Source organism: Canis lupus, chromosome 18 (genome assembly GCF_011100685.1).
Source record: "Canis lupus familiaris isolate Mischka breed German Shepherd chromosome 18, alternate assembly UU_Cfam_GSD_1.0, whole genome shotgun sequence".
Lineage (NCBI taxonomy): Eukaryota > Metazoa > Chordata > Mammalia > Carnivora > Canidae > Canis > Canis lupus.
In genome coordinates this window covers 359859-382376 of record NC_049239.1, presented here as the reverse complement: position 1 = coordinate 382376, position 22518 = coordinate 359859, and the positions used below count along the sequence as shown (strand labels likewise).

Here is a 22518-nt window from a genome sequence, read left to right as displayed (position 1 = left end):
GCGGGTGAGCGCAGAGCAGTGGGACAAGGACATGCCAACCCGGGAGCCCGATGCAAGGCTGGACCCCAGGATCCTGGACCGTGACCCGAGCCAAAACCAGGAGCCAGACCCGCCTAAGCTGCTGGGCCGCCCTGGCGCCCCTTGCAGTGGAAAGTGGCTTTGATTGGCGAAGTTTCTCTGTCGTCGCCCGCCATGGGAGGGAGGCCGCTTCGCCTACAGAGCTGTTCGGGAGACGGGGAGCAGCCCGGAGCAGAGACCTGGCCTCGTGGGACCACAGGGCAGGGGACACATCCTGGATGCCAGGTGGCCAAGCTGCCAAGCAGACACAGCCGGCGGCTTGCAGATGAACCCCGTGGCCTCGTAGAGTCAGGGAACTCGGGGTACCAGTGGGTTGCCTCGGGTTTAGACAGACAAGGGGCCCCGGGGGGCTCAGGCGGTGACACGTCTGCCTGCGGCTCAGGTCATGGTCTCAGGGTCCTGGGATCGAGTCCTGCATTGGGCTCCCTGCTCCATGGGGCGTCTGCTTCTCCCTCTGCCTCTAACCACCCTCCCCCTTCACCCCCATGTGCTCTCTCTTTCCCAAATAAGTAAATACATCAAATTCTTTAGAAAGCAAATCAGGAGACACAGGATGGCGCCCCAGCCATGGGGCGGGGGCGGGGGGGGGGGTGTCAGGTGTCAATAAGTCCAAACAACTGCAGTCGCACTGACAGCGGGTGCTCTGACCACCGTGGCAGCTGGAAACCGGCAACACGGAGATAAATGGAAAATAATGGAAAATAACAGGTATTTAGAAAGTGAGCTAATCAACTTCCAAACGGCCCAAGGATCAAAAACAGCTACACGGCACTGAAGCTAAGAAAGTGGAACGTAGCAAAACGCGCGAGGGGCCACGAGGCCGTGTCCGGGGGGGAGCGTGTGGTCATGAGCATGTGTGTGTCCAGGGGGAAAGGTGCAAATCATAGATCTAAGCATCTCGCTCAAGAAGCTACAAAAAAAAAAAAAAAAAAGACAAATCAGTCAAAGGACAGAACCAAAAACAGAAAAGCGAGCGAAACATCAGAAGTCAATGAAATAGAAAACAGAATTAAAAAAAAATTTTTTTAAAACACAGAATTATCACTAAAGCCAAACATTTGTCTAAGAAAAAAAAAAAAAACACTAAGAAAACCGATGACCCTCCGACAAGAGCAATCAAAAAATGAAAATTAGAAGAGGGAGAGAGAGAGGGGAGCGCACGTTGAAATCTGTCGCTGAAGCGGAACATCCCACACATCGCTCGGCTCTGACAGCGACTCTACTGAGCCACGGGGGCTCCCGTGAGCCGCTGGGCCCCCCTCGTAGAAGCTCCCGGGAAGGCCGCGTGTTCACAGCAGCGGGGCCACTTGCGCCTCTGCCTCGGGCAGGACACCCGGATCCACTGCAGGGACCGCGGCTCCAGGAAGTCCAGAAACGGCATCAGCTCTTTAAAGGTACGTTTTAATTACTTGAAAAATGACTCGAGGCGGTGACATTTATCTTTAAATGTCGTTAACTTGGGGCGCCTGGTGGCTCGGTCCACTAAGTGACCCACTCAGGTCGGATCTCAGGGTCCTGAGTTCAAGTGCCATGTTGGGCTCCACACTGGGCCTGGAGCCCACTTAAGAGATAAAATGAAAGGGAAATCATTTAAATACCAGTAATTTTTCTAAAGGAGTGAATTTAGCACATTTGGTTCTCTCCTAACTGGAAGTATGGTGCCTCCTGCCACCCCCAATCCCTGCGAGCCCCCCACAAGCCCCTCCAAGCCCCCCACAAGCCCCCCAGGCTCCATGAGCCCCCCCAAGCTCCCCACGACCCCCGCAAGCCCCCTGAGCCCTCCACAAGCCCCTCCAAGCCCCCCACAACCTCCCCCAAGCCTCCACGAGCCCCCCTGAGCCCCCATGAGTGTTCCCGAGCTCCCCACGAACCCCTGCGAGCCCTCCACAAGCCCTTCTGAGCCCCCCACAAGCCCCCCCGAGCCTCCCCGAGCCCCCACAAGACCCTCCAAGCTTCCCACAAGCCCCCCCAAGCCTCTACGAGCCCCCCTGAGCCCCCGTGAGCACTCCCAAACTCCCCACGAGCCCCTGCGAGCCCCCACAAACCCCTCTGAGCCCCCAAGGCCCCCCGAGCTTCCATGAACTCCCCACAAGCCCCCACAAGCCCCCCTGAGCTCCCCATGAGCCCTCGAGCCCTCACAAGCCCCCCCAGCCCCTGCAAGGCCCCCGTGAGCCCCGATGAGCCCCTGCAAGCCCCCGCGAGCCCCCCACAAGCCTCCGAGCCCCTGCAAGCCTCCTGCTGGGGGGAGGGGGGTTGGTGGAGCCACGGGCACCACCAGCCCCTCCGCTGCTCAGCCACAGAGCTGTAGAGATGCCCTCCCACGCTTCCCCCGCCCCCGGGGACCCTCCTTTACTCCCATTTAGCCCCCGACTGGGCTGGGCCCCTGAGCACAGGCCTGGGGGGCACCTCACAAGCCTCGATCCTGTCAGGGTGCCTTCGCCCCCACGCAGCCCCCACACGGCCCCCACACGGCCCCCACGCAGCCCCCACACGGCCATGTGCGCCCTGCTGGACGGCCAGTGGGTCTCCAGGTCCCGGCCCAGACCCCGACTGTCCTGCGGGCTCAGTACGCGGTTGCCCGACCTCTAGATGAGTCCGTGCCCTCACTACGGATGCGCGGCGTGAGCGTGGTGGGCTCCCAGAGCTTTCTAACCCGAGCTACGAATCTGCAAGCCGACGTAGCAGCTTTCAATCGACTGTAAACTCAGGGCCACTCACTTGCTCCGGAGCTTACGTGCAGGCTCCGTGACTCCTGCCCTCACGTCAGAAGCTGCCGTTTCGGCCAGTCCCTTGCTGCACAAGCCCTGACTCAATGATAAATCAGAAAACCCCGGGTACGAGCCACCTCAGGGCATACCCAGCCTTGCGGACGAGCCTCCAGAAGCCCGAGAGGAGGAGCGCAGCCAACATCACTCGGAAACGGGGAGGCAGGACGAGGGCTGCCCGGGGGCGGGCCCCCCTCCCACCTGCACCCGCACCCGCACACTCACCATATGTCTGAAGCTTCCCGCTCAGCGCGTCTAGGTCAAGGTGCAGCTGGCTCTCCACAAAGCTGCGGACGAACTTGTTCCTCAGGGCTTCCTAAAGAGAGAAGCCCGGCGTAGAGACCACCGCCTTTCCTCGAACGGGAAACACCTGCTCTACCCAAGGTCTCGCTCGCACTGTGGGGGCCGCTCTGAGAACCAGCAACGCCGGCCCTCCGCTCCAGGACGGGCCCCGGGGGCTTGGAACGCCCTGGGTCGGCCTGGGTGCCGGCAGCCCCGGCCGTGCCAGGGGGCGAAGGGACAGTGAGTCACTCCCCCCGTCCGGCCTCCCCCGCTGCACCCAGGGCTCGCTGGTCCGCACGGCCCTGCTCCCTCGCCTGCTGCCCGCACGGCGCGGCACGTCACCGAGCCCAGTCGCAGCATCCACCCGCAGGAGGACCCGGACACCGCAGCCTCCCCTGCGCGCCCAGCAGGGTCTCCGGGGCCCAGCCCGACTGCTTTACAGCTGGCGACTGGCTGTTGGCTCCTGGTGCGGCCAGAGTCCCGGCCTGAGGAGGGGTGGGGGGAGGACCAGTCCCAGACCACACAGCGCTGTGCAGCCAGACCGGGAACGAGAGCCCGTCGGGCCGGCCTTCACCTGCCTGTCGGGAACACATTGGGAGCACAGGAATCAGGCCAGAGGAGCACGCACGGGCATGGTGCCCACTGGCAGGCCCCAGGGGGCGGATGGGCACATGCTCAGCCCGGCTATTCCATGGCCTGCTTGCGTGAGTCCTGAGTCCACGGTCGTTGGGTGCCGGGGAGGCCAGCGTAGGCCCCACGCCCCAAGTCAGGGGCACATTAGGGTGTTGGCCCACGAGGTCAGGGAGCCAAAGCCCAGCCCTTAACAGACCCCGGGGGACAAGCCCACACACCCCTCAGAAGACACAAGGACGCAATCGTGCCCCCGCTTATGCCACTTGAAGAACGAGCAGCCACTGGTAGACCATCCGTCGTGCTCGCGACAGCGGCCTGTGGTGCAGAGCAAGCCTGGCTCCCCTCACCGGCCCCACGTGCTCCACGCCGGGTCGCCGCCTCTGCCCACCAACAGCCCCCAATGGGCATCCCCGATGGGCAGCGCTTGCTTCCCAGCTCGTCCTCCCCGCGGGTGCCCCCCCCTCACCTGCAGCTGGCTAAGCATCTGGCCGCTGCCGCCGCTCTGAAAGATGCTGGAAATCTTCAACAGTGTTTCTGCCAAGGTCGTGAGCTTGTCCACGAAGTGGAAGGTGTGATTTGCCTGCAAAACCAAGCGTTGGCGGGTGTGACTCCAGGCCTGCGGCCCTGGGGGGCGGGGAGGGGGGTGCTTCGGGGCTGTACGGGGACGCGGGGAGACAGCTGCGGCTGCACCAGCCAGCGGGGCCACGATCCGCCACTGCCGCCCGCAGCCGTGAACCTCCCCAGGGCCGGGTGACCCACCCGTGTCCCGGCCTCCGAGGCGAGTCCCCAGACCATCGGCTGCCTCCCACCGTCCCCTAGGGCTGAGCTCCCGGGAGCAGCAAGGTCCCCAGCACACGGCGGCTACGAGCAGTGCTGCACACCCACACATCCTCCTAAAAATACACACTCGGCTAACATCCACGCCTTGGCTCCGTGAAACCCAACGGCAGCATCCCTACGGCACGCACCTCTGCGGGGGCTGGGAGCTGGGACTGAGGCAACCAAAGGGGAACCGTTAAAGGATCTTAAATCCATAAACAGAGGAGCGCCTGGGGGGCTCAGGAGGCTCAGGGTGGAGCGCCTGCCTTTGCCCAGGCGTGACCCGGGGTCCCGGGATCAAGTCCCGCATCGGGCTCCCGGCATGGAGCCTGCTGCTCCCTCTGCCTGTGTCTCTGCCTCTCTCTGTGTCTCTTGTGAATAAATAACATTTTATTTATTTATTTTTATTTTTTTTACTTTTTTTTAAATGACTTCAAGGACATCTGGGTGGCTCAGGCCCGCGGTTTTGAGTTTGAGCCCAACATTGGGTGTACACGTTACTGAAATAGATTTTTTTAAGACTTAAAATAACAACAACAAAAAAAAACAACTGATTTGGATAAAAAGAAAACCAATAAGTACATGGGCTGCTTTCCTAAATACACAGCAAGATCTACAAATCTCTGCTCGTTCCAATTTTAAATGATCTAATACAAACTAAAATAGCAGGGGACATTGAAATATTAATATTGTATGAATTCAGATACTCAGAATAACCAGAGATGATTCTTTTAAAATAATAATCATCGATACTTGATAGAAAAAAATGGTCTAAAAATTAAAACTAACAGTTGAATTTAATAGTATTAGGAAACAAAGCTACCAAATATGGAAAATCCCTAGGACATGCCCAGCGGACCGTGTTTAAGCCGCAGAATGCCATCCGGGCGACCCCAGCCCCAGAACCCCAGGGAGGAGGGCTGTGTCCCCGAGCCAGGGCGCCCAGGGTGCACCTCACACCACTCTCCCCACAAAGAGCCAGGAAATCACAAGCTGAAAACGAGGGAAGCAAGGACCTGACACCGTATTGAGATCCTTCGGATGTCGAATGACTGGCAAGTGTTTAAAAGCAGCCGCCAAACACGACAGGAGGGTTAGCACATAACAAAACAAGAAACCCGGGGCTTAATATTTCCCCTTTTTTTTAAGATTTTATGTATTTATTGGCAGAGAGAGAGCATACAAGTCGGGGGGGGGCAGCAGATGGAGAGGGAGACGCAGAAGCCCCATTGAGTCCCCGACGTGGGACTCAATCCCAGGACCCCGGGATCACGACCTGAGCCGAAGACAGACGCTCACCCACTGAGCCACCCGGCGCCCTATCATTTAATTCACTCTTATTTGCAAGGCAGTGGCTTCTTTGAACCACAGAACACTGAAAACATTTCCCCTTTGATTTAAGAAATCTCGACACCGGACGTGGGACTCGAACTCAGGACCCCGAGATCAAGGGTCGGATGCCCTTTTCAACCGAGCCAGCCGGACACCCCCTTAGTTTTAAAAGTTGGAATTTACAAGGGAGCTGTGATACGGTCACGTTCTATGAAATCCCCGGAACACCCAGAACCCCTGAAAGCTTAACGAGGAAGGGTGTCCGGGGGCTCCGGTGTGTGCCCAGGCCTGTTACGAGCGTAGCTCTGGGAGGACGAGCTCCCGGTGGCTCTCTAGACCCAGATTCAGCAACTATCCCTCCAAAGTAACATTTTCAAGACAAAGACCGAAGTCACTGACGACATGCAGAAGGCAGGGAGCTACATGCAGCTCCCGAGCCGAGTCACAACCTGGGGTCATGCAAGAGCCGCTTGGAGCAAAACAAACTAACGCAATGGCTCACGCGACCACACGCCAGCACTATCCTTTTCCTTTTCCAGTCAGGACCACTTGAAGCTTACACGCGTGTCCTCAGGAGAACACAGGGTCCTCCCGACTGCATGTCCATCCCCCTGAGGGCCTTGAAAGGTGCCTGGGAGCTTCCTTACAAGCCACCGCCCGACTCGGAAACAAAACACAGATTACAGCACAATCTGCTCAAAAGGACAAGGACATGCAAGTATGAATAATCACCAGTCTTGCAGTGCCTGGGGGTGGGCGCCACATAAGGCCCGGAAGGAAGGACCAGCAGAACTGTGTGACCCCAGGGCCGTTCCCAGGAAGCTGATCTCGCCTCCTCCCCGGAGTGAAGCTGACAAAGCCTCACTATCAACCTGGAAACGTCGACTACAAACACATCGGCTCTGACGCATCCTTAACCTCCAGATGCGTCGAGTCAGAGACCAGCCCTCATCCTCCACATTCTCCTGGACCCACGGGGACCGGGCTTCTGTGTAATCGTCCTCACGGCAGAGGCTGCTCCACACAACACCCCTGTCACCAAGTGTCCTTTAGGAGCGGGACCCGCCCCACAGAACAGCAGGAGCAGGCAAAGGCCACCAAGAGCCGCGATCTGCACACGAACACACGTGCATCGTTACGAGCCTTTGAAGACCGCTTCCCAGCATTGTGGGTACGGTCAGTAAGATCCTTGGTCATTCGGACTTACCTTTTTTTTTTTTTTTTTTTTTTTAAGACTTATTTATTTACTAAAAGAGAGAGAGAGAGAATCCTTCAGCAGACTCCCGGCTGAGCGCAGAGCCCGATGCAGGGCTCCATCCCATGACCCTGAGACCGCGACCTGAGCCAAAATCAAGAGTCATGCGCTTAACCGCCTGAGCCACCCCAGAACCCCCAGACTTACCTTCTGGATGACCTTGTTAATCTCTGGAGTGTTTGGTGTGTACAGTATTTTCCCGTGTAATATAGGCTTGAGGAAGGACCACACCAAAGCACCATTTGGAGACTGTAGAATTTCCTGATAGAGGTTCAAGCAAAAAGGTGCTGGGGTAATTAGAAAAAAAAATAAAAATAAGAAAGAGTCAGGATACGGGATGCCCAGACTAAGAGCGACGCTCCCTTGCATATCCATATGGCGTCGCACTTTACAACGGGTGAAACACACTGAGATCTATTTTTCATGCCACGATTCTGAATTTGGGCAGTAAATATGAGAATGATCTTTCCTGTTGCTGGCTTTAGTGGCTCCCGTCTCATAAGAAATTTCAAGATACCTTGGTCATTTCAGTCATTGGAAAGAGAGGACAGCGTGACCTTGACACACTCAGCAATATGAGCACTGACAAAGGCACCGGCAAATAGGAGCAGAAATGTACCTGAACTTTAATCTAGAAAACTGTCAACACTTACAGCATTGAGAACAGAATCGGGTTTTTCCTATGAAATTAGCTTTATACATCGCTCCTGAATTTTCTTCCCTGCACCTACGAAGCAGTGTTGACCTTACTGCTTGTGATATAAATTGCCTTATTTCCACTCTGACACTTTCTCCCTCAGGATGGCTTCCACGTTGCTGTGTGCTGATTGGTTTTAACTGAAGGTTTACTCGACTGACCTAACCCAATAGGTACCTACTGGAGGTAGATCCTCCACCAGCATAAGGGTTGTTAACCAAATATTATGAGGTTTGTGCGTGTTTTGATTTTTATGTAGCCCCCATGCTCAGTGTGGAGCCCAACACGGGCCTCGAACTCACGACCCTGAGATCAGGACCTGAGCTGAGATGAAAAGTCGGACACTCAACTGACTGAGCCTCCCAGATACCCCAAAATATTATAAGGTGTTAAGCTTGTGGTGAATAATACTTCAGCAGAACTGGGGCTTTCACCCCTGAAGTCGAGTATTTATATTTACGATGAATATATCTTAGCTTTGATACCAGGATTCCTGACGTCCAAGATATGAATAGTGCCTTCGTGATTATTCCCACTGTTAATTTCATCTTCCCAAATTCTCCATTTGAAAAGGAAAAAGACCAGCTCTTTTTATTCAACAATTGTTGAATTTTTAATCAACTGCAATAAAATTGATAGAAACTCCTGAGATATAAATTAAGAGCATAACTACACAATGAATTTTAAACCATCATGTCTAAAAGCTGATCTTACTAATATTTTTTTTAAAGTCACAGTTTAAATTATCAGCATAATTGAAACAGTAATGATTTCCATTTCAGAAAAGACATAAACATATAGATGTACAGAACAAGAAATCTGAAACCAAGACTCCTGACATCGGTCACTTGAGAGCTGAGTGACCTTAGGTAAGTCACTTAGCCTTCTCTGAGCTTCTAGTATGTCATGTAGAAAAGGAGGGTACTAATATTGTCCATGGTTAATGTGACAGTCATTTGAATTACGATGTATGAAAAAAACAAGAAAGACTGGTCCTCCATGGTAGCTGAATGACTGGATGGATGAATGGTTGAGTGGATGGATAAATGGATGGATGGGTAGATGGGTGGATGGGTGGATGGATGGGTGGATGGATGGATGGATGGATGGATGGATGGATGGATGGATGGGAAGGTGAATGGATGGAGGGATGGAGGGATGGATGGACAGATGAATAGGGAGATGGATGGATGGATGGATGGATGGATGGATGGATGGATGGATGGAGAGATGGATGGGGAGGTGGGGAGGTGGATGGATGGATGGATGGATGGAGAGGTGGGGATGGATGGATCAGTGGATGGATGGATGGATGGTGGTGGATGGATGGGGAGGTAGATGGATGGATAGAAGAATAGATGGACGATAGGTAAGTGAACAGAAGAATGGATAGATGATAGGGCGGGTGGATAGATGGATGGATACATGAGTGGATGGATGGATGATGGAAGGGTAGACAGATGGATCAATGGATGGGTAGAGGAATGGCTGGATGATTAGATTTGATAAGCAAGTAAAAATCCTCAGGAAACCCAAATGCAAGAAAAAAAAGAAGAAATGAGAATTGAGAGGTAGACAACAAATTATCAAATATTAATAACATTAACGTGTTTCTGCTGCCAAATCATGTTATATTTGGCAGGTGTCCCAATGGTCCATTAGCTGGTGAGCGCACTGGTGCACACTGTCTGTGAAGTAGCTGTGAGGGTGCTGCCATGGGGCTCCCCACCCTACACCTCCAGTTCCACAAACCACCACTCTCCTCCTCTTCCCAGTCCCACAGACACTCTCTCCATCCCAGGCTCGCTGTATGTAAGCATCAATTCAAACATCTATTTCGTACGTTAAGTAAAGTGATATAAACCTATAATGCATAACTGATAACTGATGGGGAGCATCTCATACACGGGGGCAGGTGGTGGCCAGAATGCTAACACGGCCACCGCTGGACGGCACACCTTGACCTGTGGACAGAGCTCATGGGTATATGGCGGACGCCGGGCCCAGGCTGGCTCCACAGGTGACGTAAAGGAATCCTGGAGGTATAAGGAAGGTCCTAACCAGCTGACTTGGAGTTTATCAAAAAGAAGATTTCCCTGGCTGAGCAATGCAATAAAAACCACTATTAAAAATACCGGAAGCCGGGATCCCTGGGTGGCTCAGCGGTTTGGCGCCTGCCTTCAGCCCAGGGCGTGATCCTGGAGACCCGGGATCGAACCCACTTCGGGCTCCCAGTGCATGGAGCCTGCTTCTCCCTCTGCCTGTGTCTCTGCCTCTCTCTCTCTGTGTGACTATCATAAATAAATAAAAATTTATAAAAAATAAAAAAATAAAAATAAAAAATAAAAAGACCGGAAGCCCCAGAGTTGGACACTCCTGAGGCCCCAGTGCGTCTGGGACCCCGGCTCCCCTGCACCGGGGAGGGGCCTGGGCTCCCCTGCAAACCCGCTATGTCCTGCAACTGGGGAAATGCATGTGGCTTCCCCCAAATCTGTGGAGCTCAGGGGCAAGGGTGGTGGATGGGTAGGTGGCCTCCTGCCCCACATCAGGGGGACACGTTCTAGGTAGGAAGGCCTGGAACGTGCTGGGGGGCCTGGGTGTGGACGGCTCAGCGTCCCCCACCCCCGCACACGCACACGCAATCTCGTCTGGGAGGCCACTCTTGGCCGGTGAGCCCCCACCTTCCCCCAGAACGTTCAGCACAGAGCAGCGCTAAGGGCCGAGACCCTAAGTAACCGGATCAGACGCAAACAACCGCCGTCTTACTTGCGTCCTCAGGAATGTTGAACTTCTCCTTGTCCCCGCCCAGGAGCTCGGTAACTTGAGGCAGGTTCATGAAGGAGTTGGAGCCGCTGAAGAGCGACTCTGGCTCCTGGCAAACCTGCTTCACCACGAACTGGAAAGAACCGAAGGCTGTGCTCCCGCCCCGACCCTGCTGTGGAGCCTGAGAGCGGGAGGAAGACAGAGGGCATATGAACAGGGGCTCCGACCTCCGAGGGGAAGGACGCACCAGATGCTCACCGCGGCCCCGCGTGCAACCTCTGCTGCGGGCTCCTCCGACCTGGGCACGCGCGGCCTGTCACGCGGTGGGGCCTCTGCGCACGCAGGCGCCCAGCGCATCCCCGACCGTCCCGCGAGGGATGAACACTCCCTCCGACTACCCAGCGGTCTCCTGGGCTGTCTCCTGCCCCGTCACCGCAGGACGTGACGGCGGTGAGCACAGCCCTGTCCCGCCTGGCCCGGCACTGTCCTGCGCATCCGCTCCCCGCACGCACCCGTCCCGGCGGACGGCGGCCAGCAAGGGCTCGCGTCACGCCACTGACCGCATTCAAGTCTCTGTTTTCATCGGCCGCAAACAACTTGCAATTTGTGAACCAATTATTTATATGTAAATACACGCCCCAAGGTTTTTTAAAGCGCTTCACCCCCGGAATTGAGATAAACGGGCCCTCGGAATCTTGTTCGTGCGGAGTCGGTGCGGTGACTCCCGACTTCACGGATGATGCGTGAGCACCCATGGGTGGACGCGGCTCAGCGAAGCCTCCGGGGGATGCCCGGCCCCGCGGGGCCACAGAAGGCACTCCCGCCCCTGTATGTTGCCGCACGCGGACTTGAGATGTGAAGAAAGAGATAAACAAATGCAAAGACGCAGCAAATCGGAGTAATGCCCCGGGCGCCCCGAACACACACCCACCTGGTCAAAGTTGGGCACGTCGGGCACGTCCAGCAAGGTGGTGACTTTATACGTGCGGAGGAACTCGGGGAGCTGCTCCAGGATGTGGCCTGCTTTGGGGAGCAGCTGGCTGAGCCTGGAGACCACGTCCAACAGAGCGCCGAGCGCGCGGCGGACTTCCAACGGCATCAGAACCTCAAAGCAGAAAACACGACACCAGATAACCGACGTGGCACTTTGGAGGGTCCAGAGCTTGCTGGAGCACGGGCGGCCCGGCTACGTGACCTCATTCTCTCTGGAACGAGGGAGAGGACTTCGCTTTGCCATAGAAAGGTCCTCCTCATGCCACACCTGGCTCGGCTCCCTGGCGCATGCTAGGCTGCACCCGCACATCCCAGCGCACGCCAGGCCTGGATGCGGTCTCTCGTGAGAAATTCAAACCGTTTTCAACATATTTCTCTTGACCTTGGAGGCGCCTAAACCGCGGACATTTAGGAGGGTGCAGAGGCGGCCGTCCTTACGGGGGAACCGCCTCCACGTACCGCTAGAACCGCGCGGTTCGGTCCTCATCTGGACACGTGGCCGCCTGCTTCGTGGACGAGTAGACGCGAGCACGGCGAGGAGCCTCATGTCGGAGTCCACGGGCCCTAGGGACAGCAGCGCCCCTGGAAGCCTCCGCGCCACCACCGACCCGGCCCTCTGCGCTGTCCGGGTCCCGGGGGGCGGGGACACGTGCCTTAGGAGCTGCCGGCCTCGGGGAGCAGCGCCGCGACGCGGGGTTTGTTGGGTAAATGGATGAATGAGGAGCCGCGGCCTCTTTCCACGGGAAGGAGGGAACCACGGGGGCCTCCTCCGTCCACGTTCATTTGCACACTGAATTTTTTGGGCTTTGGGACCCAGGCCGAGGCCCTGTCACTGCCACCTGCTTCTGCTCATCAGCGTCTGCACCTGCGCCTCGGCGGCGGCGGCTGCGCGCTGACCTGCGGGCCGGAGGCCACTGCTCCTCCACCCCCCAACCCCCGGCCGGGCTCAGCCCAGGCTCGCTGGCAGGCGGGAGCCCGTGTCTACTGGCCATCGTCGCCGCGGCCTGCAGGGGAGGCATCCGGGCGCCTGTGTGCCAGAGACAACAGATGGGGCCACAGCACTGGCAGCCTCATGGGTCCTGCCCCGGTGTCGGGGAGCGGGGGGTTCGGGCGGGCGAGTGGGTGTGCGGGGCCCCGCATTCCACCCAGGCTGGACTTCCCCCCACCTCCCCTCCCGCAGAACCGGGTCCCCTCGGCTTCCGACAGCCAGGCACCCGAGGCTCCGGCCCAGGACGCGCACGGTCAGCGGCGCCCTCCTCCTTCTGCCTGGGAGCCTGGCCCCAACCCACACCTCCTCTCGCTCGCTCCTCAGGGTTCCTGTCTGGAAGCACCGATCTCAAGTCGGGGGCCCCTGAGAGCATCTGCGGGCCCCAAGACACTGGCGTTGGGGCCGCGGCAGACTTGGGGCGCAACGAACGTGGGACCAAACCACGCACACGTCAGCGGCGGTGTCCATCCAGCCTCCTGGGCAGGGTGGCCTTGCACAGGGGGGACCCTCAGGGGAGCTTCCCTCCTCCTTACAGACTTTTACGTGCACGCGATCTGACATTAATTAGCATTCGATCTCAGAACGTGTGCGTGTGTGACCCTCACGGACCCACGGGAGGGAGACCACAGAGGAGATGGGGTTGGGATCGAAGCCCCCAGCTCCAGCCTCCACAGCTGTCCTCCGGGCCAGGCACCCAGAGCCCCCTCGCCGCCCTGACACACCTGTGGCATCTCTGAGCAGCCCAGGCGTCAGCAAACCACCCCTGGGGGACTCGAGGACCCAGGCCTGTCCCTACGGGTGGGGGCGACTCCCAGACTCAGTGGGGACAGAGGACAAGAAGAGGTGGAGCCCAGAGAGCAGTCGGTGGGGGGTGAGGGCGCCCCGGGTCAGCCGTGCTCCCTGCCCACGGGGGTGGGGGGTTCAGTGCAGGGTGAGGGCGCCCCGGGTCGGCCGTGCTCCCCACCCATTGTCATCCCCGTCCCACACACTGTCCTGGGATGTCTCAGAGCCCCCTCCCCTCGCCCCACTGCGAGCAGGAGTGTGGGGGCAGGTGTGAGCTGGTTCCTGGGCACCAGGGCCACGGACGGTGGGAGCGGCTCCCGCCTCGGCCAGGGTGCTGGCCCGGCACAGGAATCCGCTGCCCCAGTGGTGCCCTCGGAAGGGCCCTTAAAGGGGCGGGAACCCGGCCCCAGGGTTTAGGTGGGGCTGTTCCTCGCACTGACCACACCGACTGTCACCGTGTGGTGTCAAGTGTCCCAAGGGGCCCGATTCCAGGACCGGGGGTTGGGAGGGCCCGGACGGCGACCTGAGCGCTTGCATCCCGGGCACCACCCCGGAACCAGCAAGCACGAGACCCGGAGGTCAGCTGGGGACCCGCACCTGCCGCCCCCGCCGGGGACAGGTCAGTGCCGAGGGGCGCCGTGCGCCGAGCCAGGCCCCCCCAGCAGTCACCCCCTTACTTTGTAAATGAGCCTCCGCAGGTCCAGGTTCTGAGTCAGGGACACGACAAGCGCGTAGGCCCGGGGCCCGGGCAGGCCACACAGCTCCCTGGCCGCCCGCGCAGACGTGGGGTCCTCCGGAAACGCCAGCAGTGGGCGCAGGATGTCGGCGTCGCACCTCCCAGACAGAGCCAGCGCCAGGGCACCGGGGAGCACCTGTCGGAGCAGGAGGTCAGGGGGCGCAACCGGCCCAGAGCCCCCAGCGAGGAGCCCCGACTCCTCCCTGGCACACAACCCCCACCCCCCAGCACCCGGCCGCCCCGGCACAGAGCCTCTGCGCTCGCCCCCCTCCCCCAAGGCCTGAGGATTTACCCACAGATACATGGAGCCCCAACCTCTGTTGGGTCCTCACGGTTTGAGTGGGGACGTTCCCGCCACGTGCACAGACGCCCCGTGTGACCCTCCGGCCTCCCCCCTGCACCGCGGCCCCACCCGGCCGCTGACCCTGCCCCGTGAGGCCTCCGCCTCTGACCTCCGCCTCCCTTCCTCCCTCATCTTTCAGGGGAGACCAGCTCACAGGTGGTCACGGTTTTTGCTTGTTTTTTTTTTTTCTTAGATTTTATTTATTTATTCATAGAGACACAGAGAGAGAGAGGCAGAGACACAGGCAGAGGGAGACACAGGCTCCATGCAGGGAGCCCGACGTGGGACTCGATCCCAGGACCCTGGGGTCACACCCTGGGCTGCAGGCGGCACTAAACCGCTGTGCCCCCGGGGCTGCCTGGTCACGGTTTTTAAAACAAACAGCCCGCTGCTCAGGAGGGACCCGGGCTGCCCAGCACCGCTGCTGGCCCACCCTGGACCCCGTGGGCTCCTGGACCCCCGGACCCCCTGACCCCATGCACCCCTGGACCCCATGGATCCTTGGACCTGCAGACCCATGGACCCTTTGACCCCCCCCCAGACCCCTGGACCTGTGGACCCATGAACCCATGAACCCCTGGAACCCGCAGATCCCATGGACCTGTGGACCCTGTGGACCCTGTGGACCCTGTGGACCCTGTGGACCCGCGTACCCCTGTACCCGCCACAGGGAGCGCATCTGCCGTGTCCCTGCGCGGGGGCGGCCATCCACTAGCGGCCTGCGCAGCGGGATAGGCACGGGGCAGAGTCTCACAGACGGACTTCCCGGTGGTGTGGACGCTGGGACGCACAGAATCGGGCAACCCGCTGGGGCCAAGAAGACCCCTGGGAAGAGACGCCGCCGTTGACTTATCAGGGGCCTTCCTGTGACACCTAAGGAGCCCAGGGAAGTCAGGAAGGAACGGGAGACACCGGGTATCTGTGTGTGGGGGTGTTTTAAGGACTCGGCCCAGGTGCTCAGCGGTCTGAGCCCCAGACCCATGGGATGGGCGGGGCAGGGGCTGCAGATGGAAGAACTGCCGCGGGAGCTGGGGGCAGACTCCTCTCCTCCTGGGGTCAAAGGCTTTCCCCTTACAACCGTCAACTGATTGGACAAGGCCCACCCACATGGTGGTCTTAGCACACCGACCTTGGACGTAGACGTTCATCTGCCCTCGGGAACACGTTCACGACAGCAGTGACGCTGGTGCTTGACCGAACACGAGGTGCCAGTCGGCGGCCTCCCAACCGGACGCAGACGGCCAGCTCGGCCTCACTGCGCTGGTGACGACGCGCCACTGGCACGAGGACCCTCAGGAGGGACAGAGGCTCCAGGGGAGGCCGAGGGCGCTGGGCCCGCACCCACTCTCCCTGCTGAGCCGCCCCCACCTGCCCTCTGCCCCCCACCCCAATCCCTTAGCGCTTCAGGAAGGGCACCTGGCGGAAAGGGAGGTTTCCAGTGAATGAATGAATGAATGAATGAATGAGGGCTGCTGCCGTCTGTCCGGGTCTGTCCAGGGCCCTCGTGCCCCTGACACACATTCCCTGTGGCCACCTATGAACCTGATGTGACAAATCTGCACCCTGGCTCGGGGCAGGACCGACGAGCCCAGGGAAGAGGACGTGGAGGTCGCGGCCACGGCGCTGCCGGGAGCCGGGCGGCCCAGAAAGTACCGGGCCCCCCAGCGCCGCCCGGTCCCCGACGCAGAGCCATCCCAAGGACCTGGGGACACCGGCGGGTCCGGGGATTCATGTAGCGAGCGAAGCCTAGTGGAGTCGCAGGAAGGCTCCCCCCCTCCTCCCACCACCACCCCGCCCTGGGGTCTGGACACCCAGGGTCTGGACAGCAAGGGCGCCAGGTGGGACGGGGTGGGATGGCCTGCGGCGTGGAGCGCCGGTGACACCTGCTGGCTGCCGGGCGCCGCCAGCCTCTGCTCCCATGCGGGAGCCACAGGGACCCTAACCCTGCTTCCCCACCAGGCGCCCGGCTGCACCTCGGGTCCGACCCCACGCGGACCAGGTGTTCGGGAACCGCCTCCGGCAGCTTCCCGGGAGGACAACGGCGCGACTCGCCACAGACGACTGATGCCATCGCTTGAGTTCCGGTTTCCTGGCTCTGCCCACTCTGCCCTAACGCAGGTTATTCTGAAGGACGGGGCGTCGGGGGGCAGCAGGCTCCGTCCCAGAGCGCTGCGCCAAAGCCAGAGTCGCGGTAACACGAGTCAGCTGAAGCTTCTGCTTTCCCGGGGACGGAAGGCTCATGTCCGTGCTGCGGCCTACTAAGTGTGCAACAGCAGGACGTCACTTAAAATATATTTCTGGATTAAAAAGTACTTTATTGGGACTCCCGGGCGGCTCAGCGGTGGAGCATCTGCCTTCGGCCCAGGGCATGACCCCAGGGTCCCGGGATCGAGTCCCACATCGGGCTCCCTGCACGGAGCCTGCGTCTCCCTCTGCCTGGGTCTCTGCCTCTCTTTCTGAGTCTCTCATGAATAAATAATCTTTTTTAAAAAATTAAAATAAAAAATTAAAACTACTTTGTCGCTCCAAACCGCTAACCACCACCTGCGCTCACAGCGAACCGTAACCACGGCTCACAGGCGTGTGTAACAATTGTGAGAGTCTGAGACGCTGCAAGCACTATGGAAACACGACAGATGGGACACGGGGGCGCCGCCAACCCTCAACTGCGCGCCTGTAGCCGATGCACAATAAATAATAAATAAATAATTTAAAATAAGTAAGTAAGTAAATAAATAAATAAATAAATAAATAAATAAATAAAACCAATGTACCCGGAGGGCTTGCCCGGGACCCCGCTTAACCAAAATCAACGTGAGATTAAATGTCACCGGGGCCCCGCTGGCTGCCAATAAACACCTTCACTTGAGAGCCGTCGTCACGGCTTCTGGAAGGTTCTCAGAGCAGAAAGTCAAATGCCAACTGCAAGCGCTTGAGAGGCCCCTCAGAAAAGCTCGAGCTCAGGCTCAGGCGACTGCAGCCCGGAGACGTGGACTCGCTCTTCCAGCCTCTGCACACAAACGACGGGCGGCATCGGGCGGCTCGTGCACCCCCCGCCCGGGTGCACTGGCCTCGTCGCCACCGCGGTGACAGGACGCAGCTCACCACCCGACCGCTGACACGATGAGCCTCCCTCCACACGCCCCCGGACGGCACACGGGTTTGCGTGTTGTTGAGAATTCTGCAAACCCCACGTAAGCCGGCAGGCCCCCGGGGTGCCGTGCATGTGGGCTGGGACCAGCGAGAGTAAACATCAGTGCCGAGTTACCCTTTCCAGCCCCAAAAAGACAATGCCGTGACATTAGAGATGCCAAGGTCCTGGCATGACAGGGACGCCTCCCCTTCCTTCCCGCCCGCAGCCACCGACTGCCCCGCAGACGATGACAGGGGCCGGGGACGCGGCCCACGGCACCAGGCTGGCCGGGAGGGGGCAGAGGCACGGCGGCCCACACCTGCAGACCCGAGACACCGGCCTCTAGGATTCTGTGGATAGTGTCGTCGGAGATGTGGATGGAGGAGCGGAGCTCGCCGGTCAGCCTGGAGGTGTCCTGCATCAGATCTTTGACTTTTACATCTGAAAAAGCATCAAAGGGAGGAGATCCCGTCATAATTAACGTCCGGGCTGCTGTGACTACAAGGGTCCCCGGCGCAGCCTGGCTAGGATCACCAGCCCGGGGTGACGCTGGACAGAGACGTGCCCTCCCTCCAAGGAGCGAGGCCGTTCACCCCAAAACACACGCCCGGGCCGTGCGGCTCCCCGACCGTCGACCACACTCCCGGAGCCCCGCGCCCCGAGGGATCTGCCCCGGAGAGGCCTGCTTCCCGGGCACGGAGGCCGGCGCCTGCAGGCCTTATCCCGCTCTTTCTACCAAGCGGAGGATCAGGTAGGGAGTTTCCCAAACGCCCTGCACAAGCGTGTGGGCGCATCACGGGCGCTGAGAACCGTCGGCTCGGCGGACGGGAAGCTCCCTCCCGCTCGGGGGTGCCAGGACGTCCCCGGGCTCCCCTGAGCCCGAACTCGCCGTCCCGTAGCGCGACTTCCCCTCCACACGGTCTCTGCCGATGGCCCACGTCTGCGGGGGCGGGGGGGGGGGGGGGGCGCCCGCCCTGGGTGACGACGCGGACCCGGAGGAGCCGCCTTACCCTCGGCCGCCGTGACGTTGCTCAGGAAGGTCAGCCCGGGAAGCCGAGCCCGCCAGGCCCTCTGGAAGCCGTGGGCCAACCTACAACAGCAGGAAGCCAGAGCTGACGCGAGTGACATGGAGCAGCAGAAGCGGGGGTGAGCGGGAGCCCCCAGGGAATCACCCAGCCCACATCTCCCACTGCCCTCCGGGTGCCGGCGCCCACGGCCTCCCCAACTCCAGCAGGGTCCCCGGAGCCCCGGCGGCGACGATGCCTCATAAGCGGCTTCCCAGGAATGTGGAAAGGTCACCTAGAACAGACGGCCCCGGCCCGTACGTACGTGGGCACGAGCCGCTGAGCCGCGAGCAGCGGCGACGGGCACTCACAGCCCCGGCCAGCCGCGGGCTCCAGGCCGCCCCTGAGACGCCGCAGGGAGGCGGACAGGTTCCGGCCCAGGCTCTCACAGCTCAGCCGAGGGGGCGAGGACCACATCGTCCGTATTTCCTAGAGAAACAGAAGGTCCAGTCAGAGCGTGTGCTCGTGGGGCTCCCGTCCCGTCTCCTGGCGCTCGGCCGGCGCTCAGCACACCCGGGGCGGCCGGCCCGGAAGGAAGGTGTCCGAGGTACGTCGACACGTAACAGAGTATTCCTGCCAAACGTGGCTTCTGACGCTTTCCCTCGAAACCACCAGGAGCTTCCCTCGCAAAGGAGGCTGTGACTCGCGGGGCCACGCGGAGACCGCGGAGACACACACCCCGCGAGGGGACTCCGCTGCCCGGAGGCCGTCCTCGCAGCCGTGGGTGCGGCCGCAGGCGGGTCGGGCTGGGGCTGCAGGTCTGAGCCCGCGGGAGCCGCACAGGGCCGCGCACCCCGTGCTCCGCGGGGACACTGCAGCCCTCAGGGGGTAAACACGGCCGGGACCCGGGGACGCGGTCAGAGGCCTGGGCCGACCAAGTCCACGAGCTCCACGTCTGGACTCCCTGCTTCACAGTCCAGCGCACTTTGTGTCCCGTCTCTGCTGAGCTCCGTGCTGAGGGCGGCAAGGAGCCGGCGAGAGCTGGTCCCCGTCCCGACCACCGGCTCCGCGGGGCGCTCCCTCCCGGGGACCCCTACGCCAGCGCCGACAGCACCCCCTAGGCTGTTGGCCAGATGCCGTCTGCCGGCTGCGGGGCCCGGGGCACCTTCCAGCGAGCCGGACGACGGTATTTCGGTTCCTAAGAGCCTCGCTCCTGCAGGCCTGGCCCCGCCCTCGAGGCCCCGCGTCCCAGAGGCAGGGCCTCCAGCTTCCCCTCGGACGGCTCGGTCGCCGCCAGCCAGGGATGAGCCGGGGCTTCAGGGCAGCCGAGAGTGAGGACCCTGCCCCGCGCGGCACTCCCGAAGCATCTCTTGGGGCTTCTTCGTGTGGATCCACGTTATTACGGGTCGGAGGTCCCCTCGGCCCGGGAGGGAGGGAGAGTCGGACGGTCCCAATGCATCGGCCGCCCAGCGGCCCGGGCGCGTCACCCGCTGCTCCCTGGGCCCCACCCGGGTCACCAAGACGAGGCTATGGCTGGCCCACCCGGCGGCCGGCTCCCCGGGCTCCCCGCGCTCCCCACTGCCCTTGCTCGGAGCCCACGACGGGCTGGGGAACGTTCAAGAAGTGGCTCTCTGGGGAAAAAAGCTCTTATCGGTAGAATTTCTCCACCTCTGTGGTATACCCAGCGTCAGCATGGCCGCGTTCGGGCCCCACAGCGCTGGTAACAGCTGCGTACGGGGGCAGGACACCGACCACGTCAGGAGCCCACACGGCCACGCTGGTCAGCCGAGCATCTGCCTCCGGCTCGGCGATCTGGGATCGAATCCCGCGTCCGGGCCCTGCTCAGCAGGGAGCCTGCTCCTCCCTCTGCCCCTGCTCTTGCTCGTCCCCTCTCTCACTCCGATAAGTAAGTAAAATTTAAAAAAAACACTACAGCAATTAGGAATTGTGCTGTTGAGGCTCAGGGGCCAGCGTGTGGGGTTCCGGAAACCCGACACCCTGCGCAGGAACGCCTGGGCCCGCCCCCAGGGACCCTGGCCGATGCCTCGGGGACGAGGGCCGCGGGCTAACAGTTCAGCTCAGACCCACCGGGCAGCTCCGCACGGCCATTTGGGTTGAACGAGCTCCAGGGACCCACCCGCGGGGACGACAAACCTCGTAGTGGTCCAGCCCCCAGGCGGCCACCCGGAGGACAGGGACAAGGAGACGCCGCGTCCCGTCTTGCTTGCAGCTCAGAGCAGCGCACAGAACGTCCCTGGTCAGAGAAGGGTTATCTGCAGGGGAAACACAGGGACAGACAGGTCAGCCGGAAACATCCGGAAACCCCCGGAAACCCCCGGAAACGGAGTTACAGATTCATCGACATCCTGAGATCATCAAAACGCACATTCGGGGTAGGAAAGGGGAAGCCATGGCTTCGGAGTCGCAGACGTCTGGGTATTTTTAGGGGGTAAATGTTCAGAAACGGTGCACCTGCTCCCCCCACGGCCGGGCCCCCTTCCGCAGCCCTTTGGGCAGGTCCCGGTGCAGCGGGTGCGCCCGGGGCCATCTCGGCGCCCTGACCGCCCTGGAGGGGCTGTGGGCAGCACCCTCTGCGACTCCCAAGGTGCCCCGGCTTGAGGGCGCGTTATCCCCACGGTCGGTCGGTGCGAGGCCCCCGGGACCCCCCAACCTCGCGGCCCAGCCCCAGGTCACGGGGCCCCTGCTCAGGGGACACGGCAGGTGATGGCGGCGACGTCTCACGGTGCGGAGCCCTGCCCCTGGGAAGCCGCCCTTGGCCGTTACCGAGGTCAGAACCGCTTCACCGAACTTCACGGCCAGGGCTCCATTCGCCCGGCACACACCGCACACCCGCTTCCTCCCAAATAGCCTAGAAGAAACATTTGAACGGGGACGCCCGGGGTTGAGCGTCTGCCTCCGGCCCAGGGCGTGACCCCGGGGTCCTGGAATCGAGTCCTGCATCGGGCTCCCCGCAGGGAGCCTGCTTCTCCCTCTGCCTGTGTCTCTGCCTCTCTCTCTCTCTCTCTCTCTGTGTCTCATGAATGAATAAATAAAATCTTTAAAAAAAAAAAAGAAAAGAAACATTGCAAACTAAAGGTAAGAGTAAAAGCTCCCGCCGGGCACCCATGCCTCCCAGCCCCACAGCCTTGCACATACTACGGGCTTAAGATAGTTTGTGACTTTCTGGAATGTTCTTCCTCCCAATGCTTTTTAACGGCTGATGTGACCAAAACCCTCCAAGCCTGTCTAGGAGTTAGTGGGACGGTTTGGGGCTCAGGGCCGGGCCCCGACGAGCAGGTGCAGAGGCAGCGCGGCCGAGCTGCCCCCCGGCGCTGCAGCCCGGACAGGCCCGCGCTCACCCGAGATGACCTGAAAGGACCTCTGCTCAACGTCCCAGGAGAGGACGCTGACCCCCGCGGGTTTGCCGGCGCCGAGGGCCCGGGGTTGAGCGCACCGGCCCGGCAGCACCAGGGTCTCGACCCAGCAGTGGCCCCGGGTCGGCTCGGCCCCGTGCCCGGACTGCTCACGACGGTTCCACGGAGCAGCTCACGAAGCCCCTCGACTCAGAGACTCCGGCACAGCCCCCAGGCCCGTCCCCAGGGCCCGAGGCTCCTGCTCAGCAAAGGCCGCCCTGCTGCACCCCCCCCCAGGCTGCTGTCCCCCTGGGTCCCCGAAGCGGCCAGCCCGGGAGCCGCCACCCGAGGGGACGCTCCTCGGGAGCCCGTGTTCCATCCCGGGAGACTCTCTGCTCCGTGAAGACGGCGGAGCCCGGGCCTTGGACACCACCTCTGCCCTCCCATACGGTGTCCACGGGACTCGCCCATCTCACGTGCACCGCAGGGAGTGGCCCAAGGACACTGCTCGCTCCCCGTGCTCCCCCTGCAGCCCCTGCACAACCCACAGCCTTCCCCAGC

General features: G+C 60.7%; 1 protein-coding gene across 1 annotated transcript in view; it reads right to left on the bottom strand.

Annotated features, from left to right (window-relative positions):
- ABCA13 (ATP binding cassette subfamily A member 13) overlaps nt 1-22518 on the bottom strand; it is a 232906-nt gene that overhangs the window by 134283 nt on the left and 76105 nt on the right. Inside the window, exons 22-31 of the mRNA XM_038562528.1 lie at nt 20759-20877; nt 18930-19093; nt 18611-18690; nt 17920-18041; nt 14066-14260; nt 11556-11729; nt 10628-10805; nt 7312-7451; nt 4225-4338; nt 3069-3159 (exon numbers count right to left, since the gene is read on the bottom strand). Of these exons, the coding sequence (XP_038418456.1) occupies nt 3069-3159; nt 4225-4338; nt 7312-7451; nt 10628-10805; nt 11556-11729; nt 14066-14260; nt 17920-18041; nt 18611-18690; nt 18930-19093; nt 20759-20877 (1377 nt within the window). The remainder of the gene's footprint in view (nt 1-3068; nt 3160-4224; nt 4339-7311; nt 7452-10627; nt 10806-11555; nt 11730-14065; nt 14261-17919; nt 18042-18610; nt 18691-18929; nt 19094-20758; nt 20878-22518) is intronic.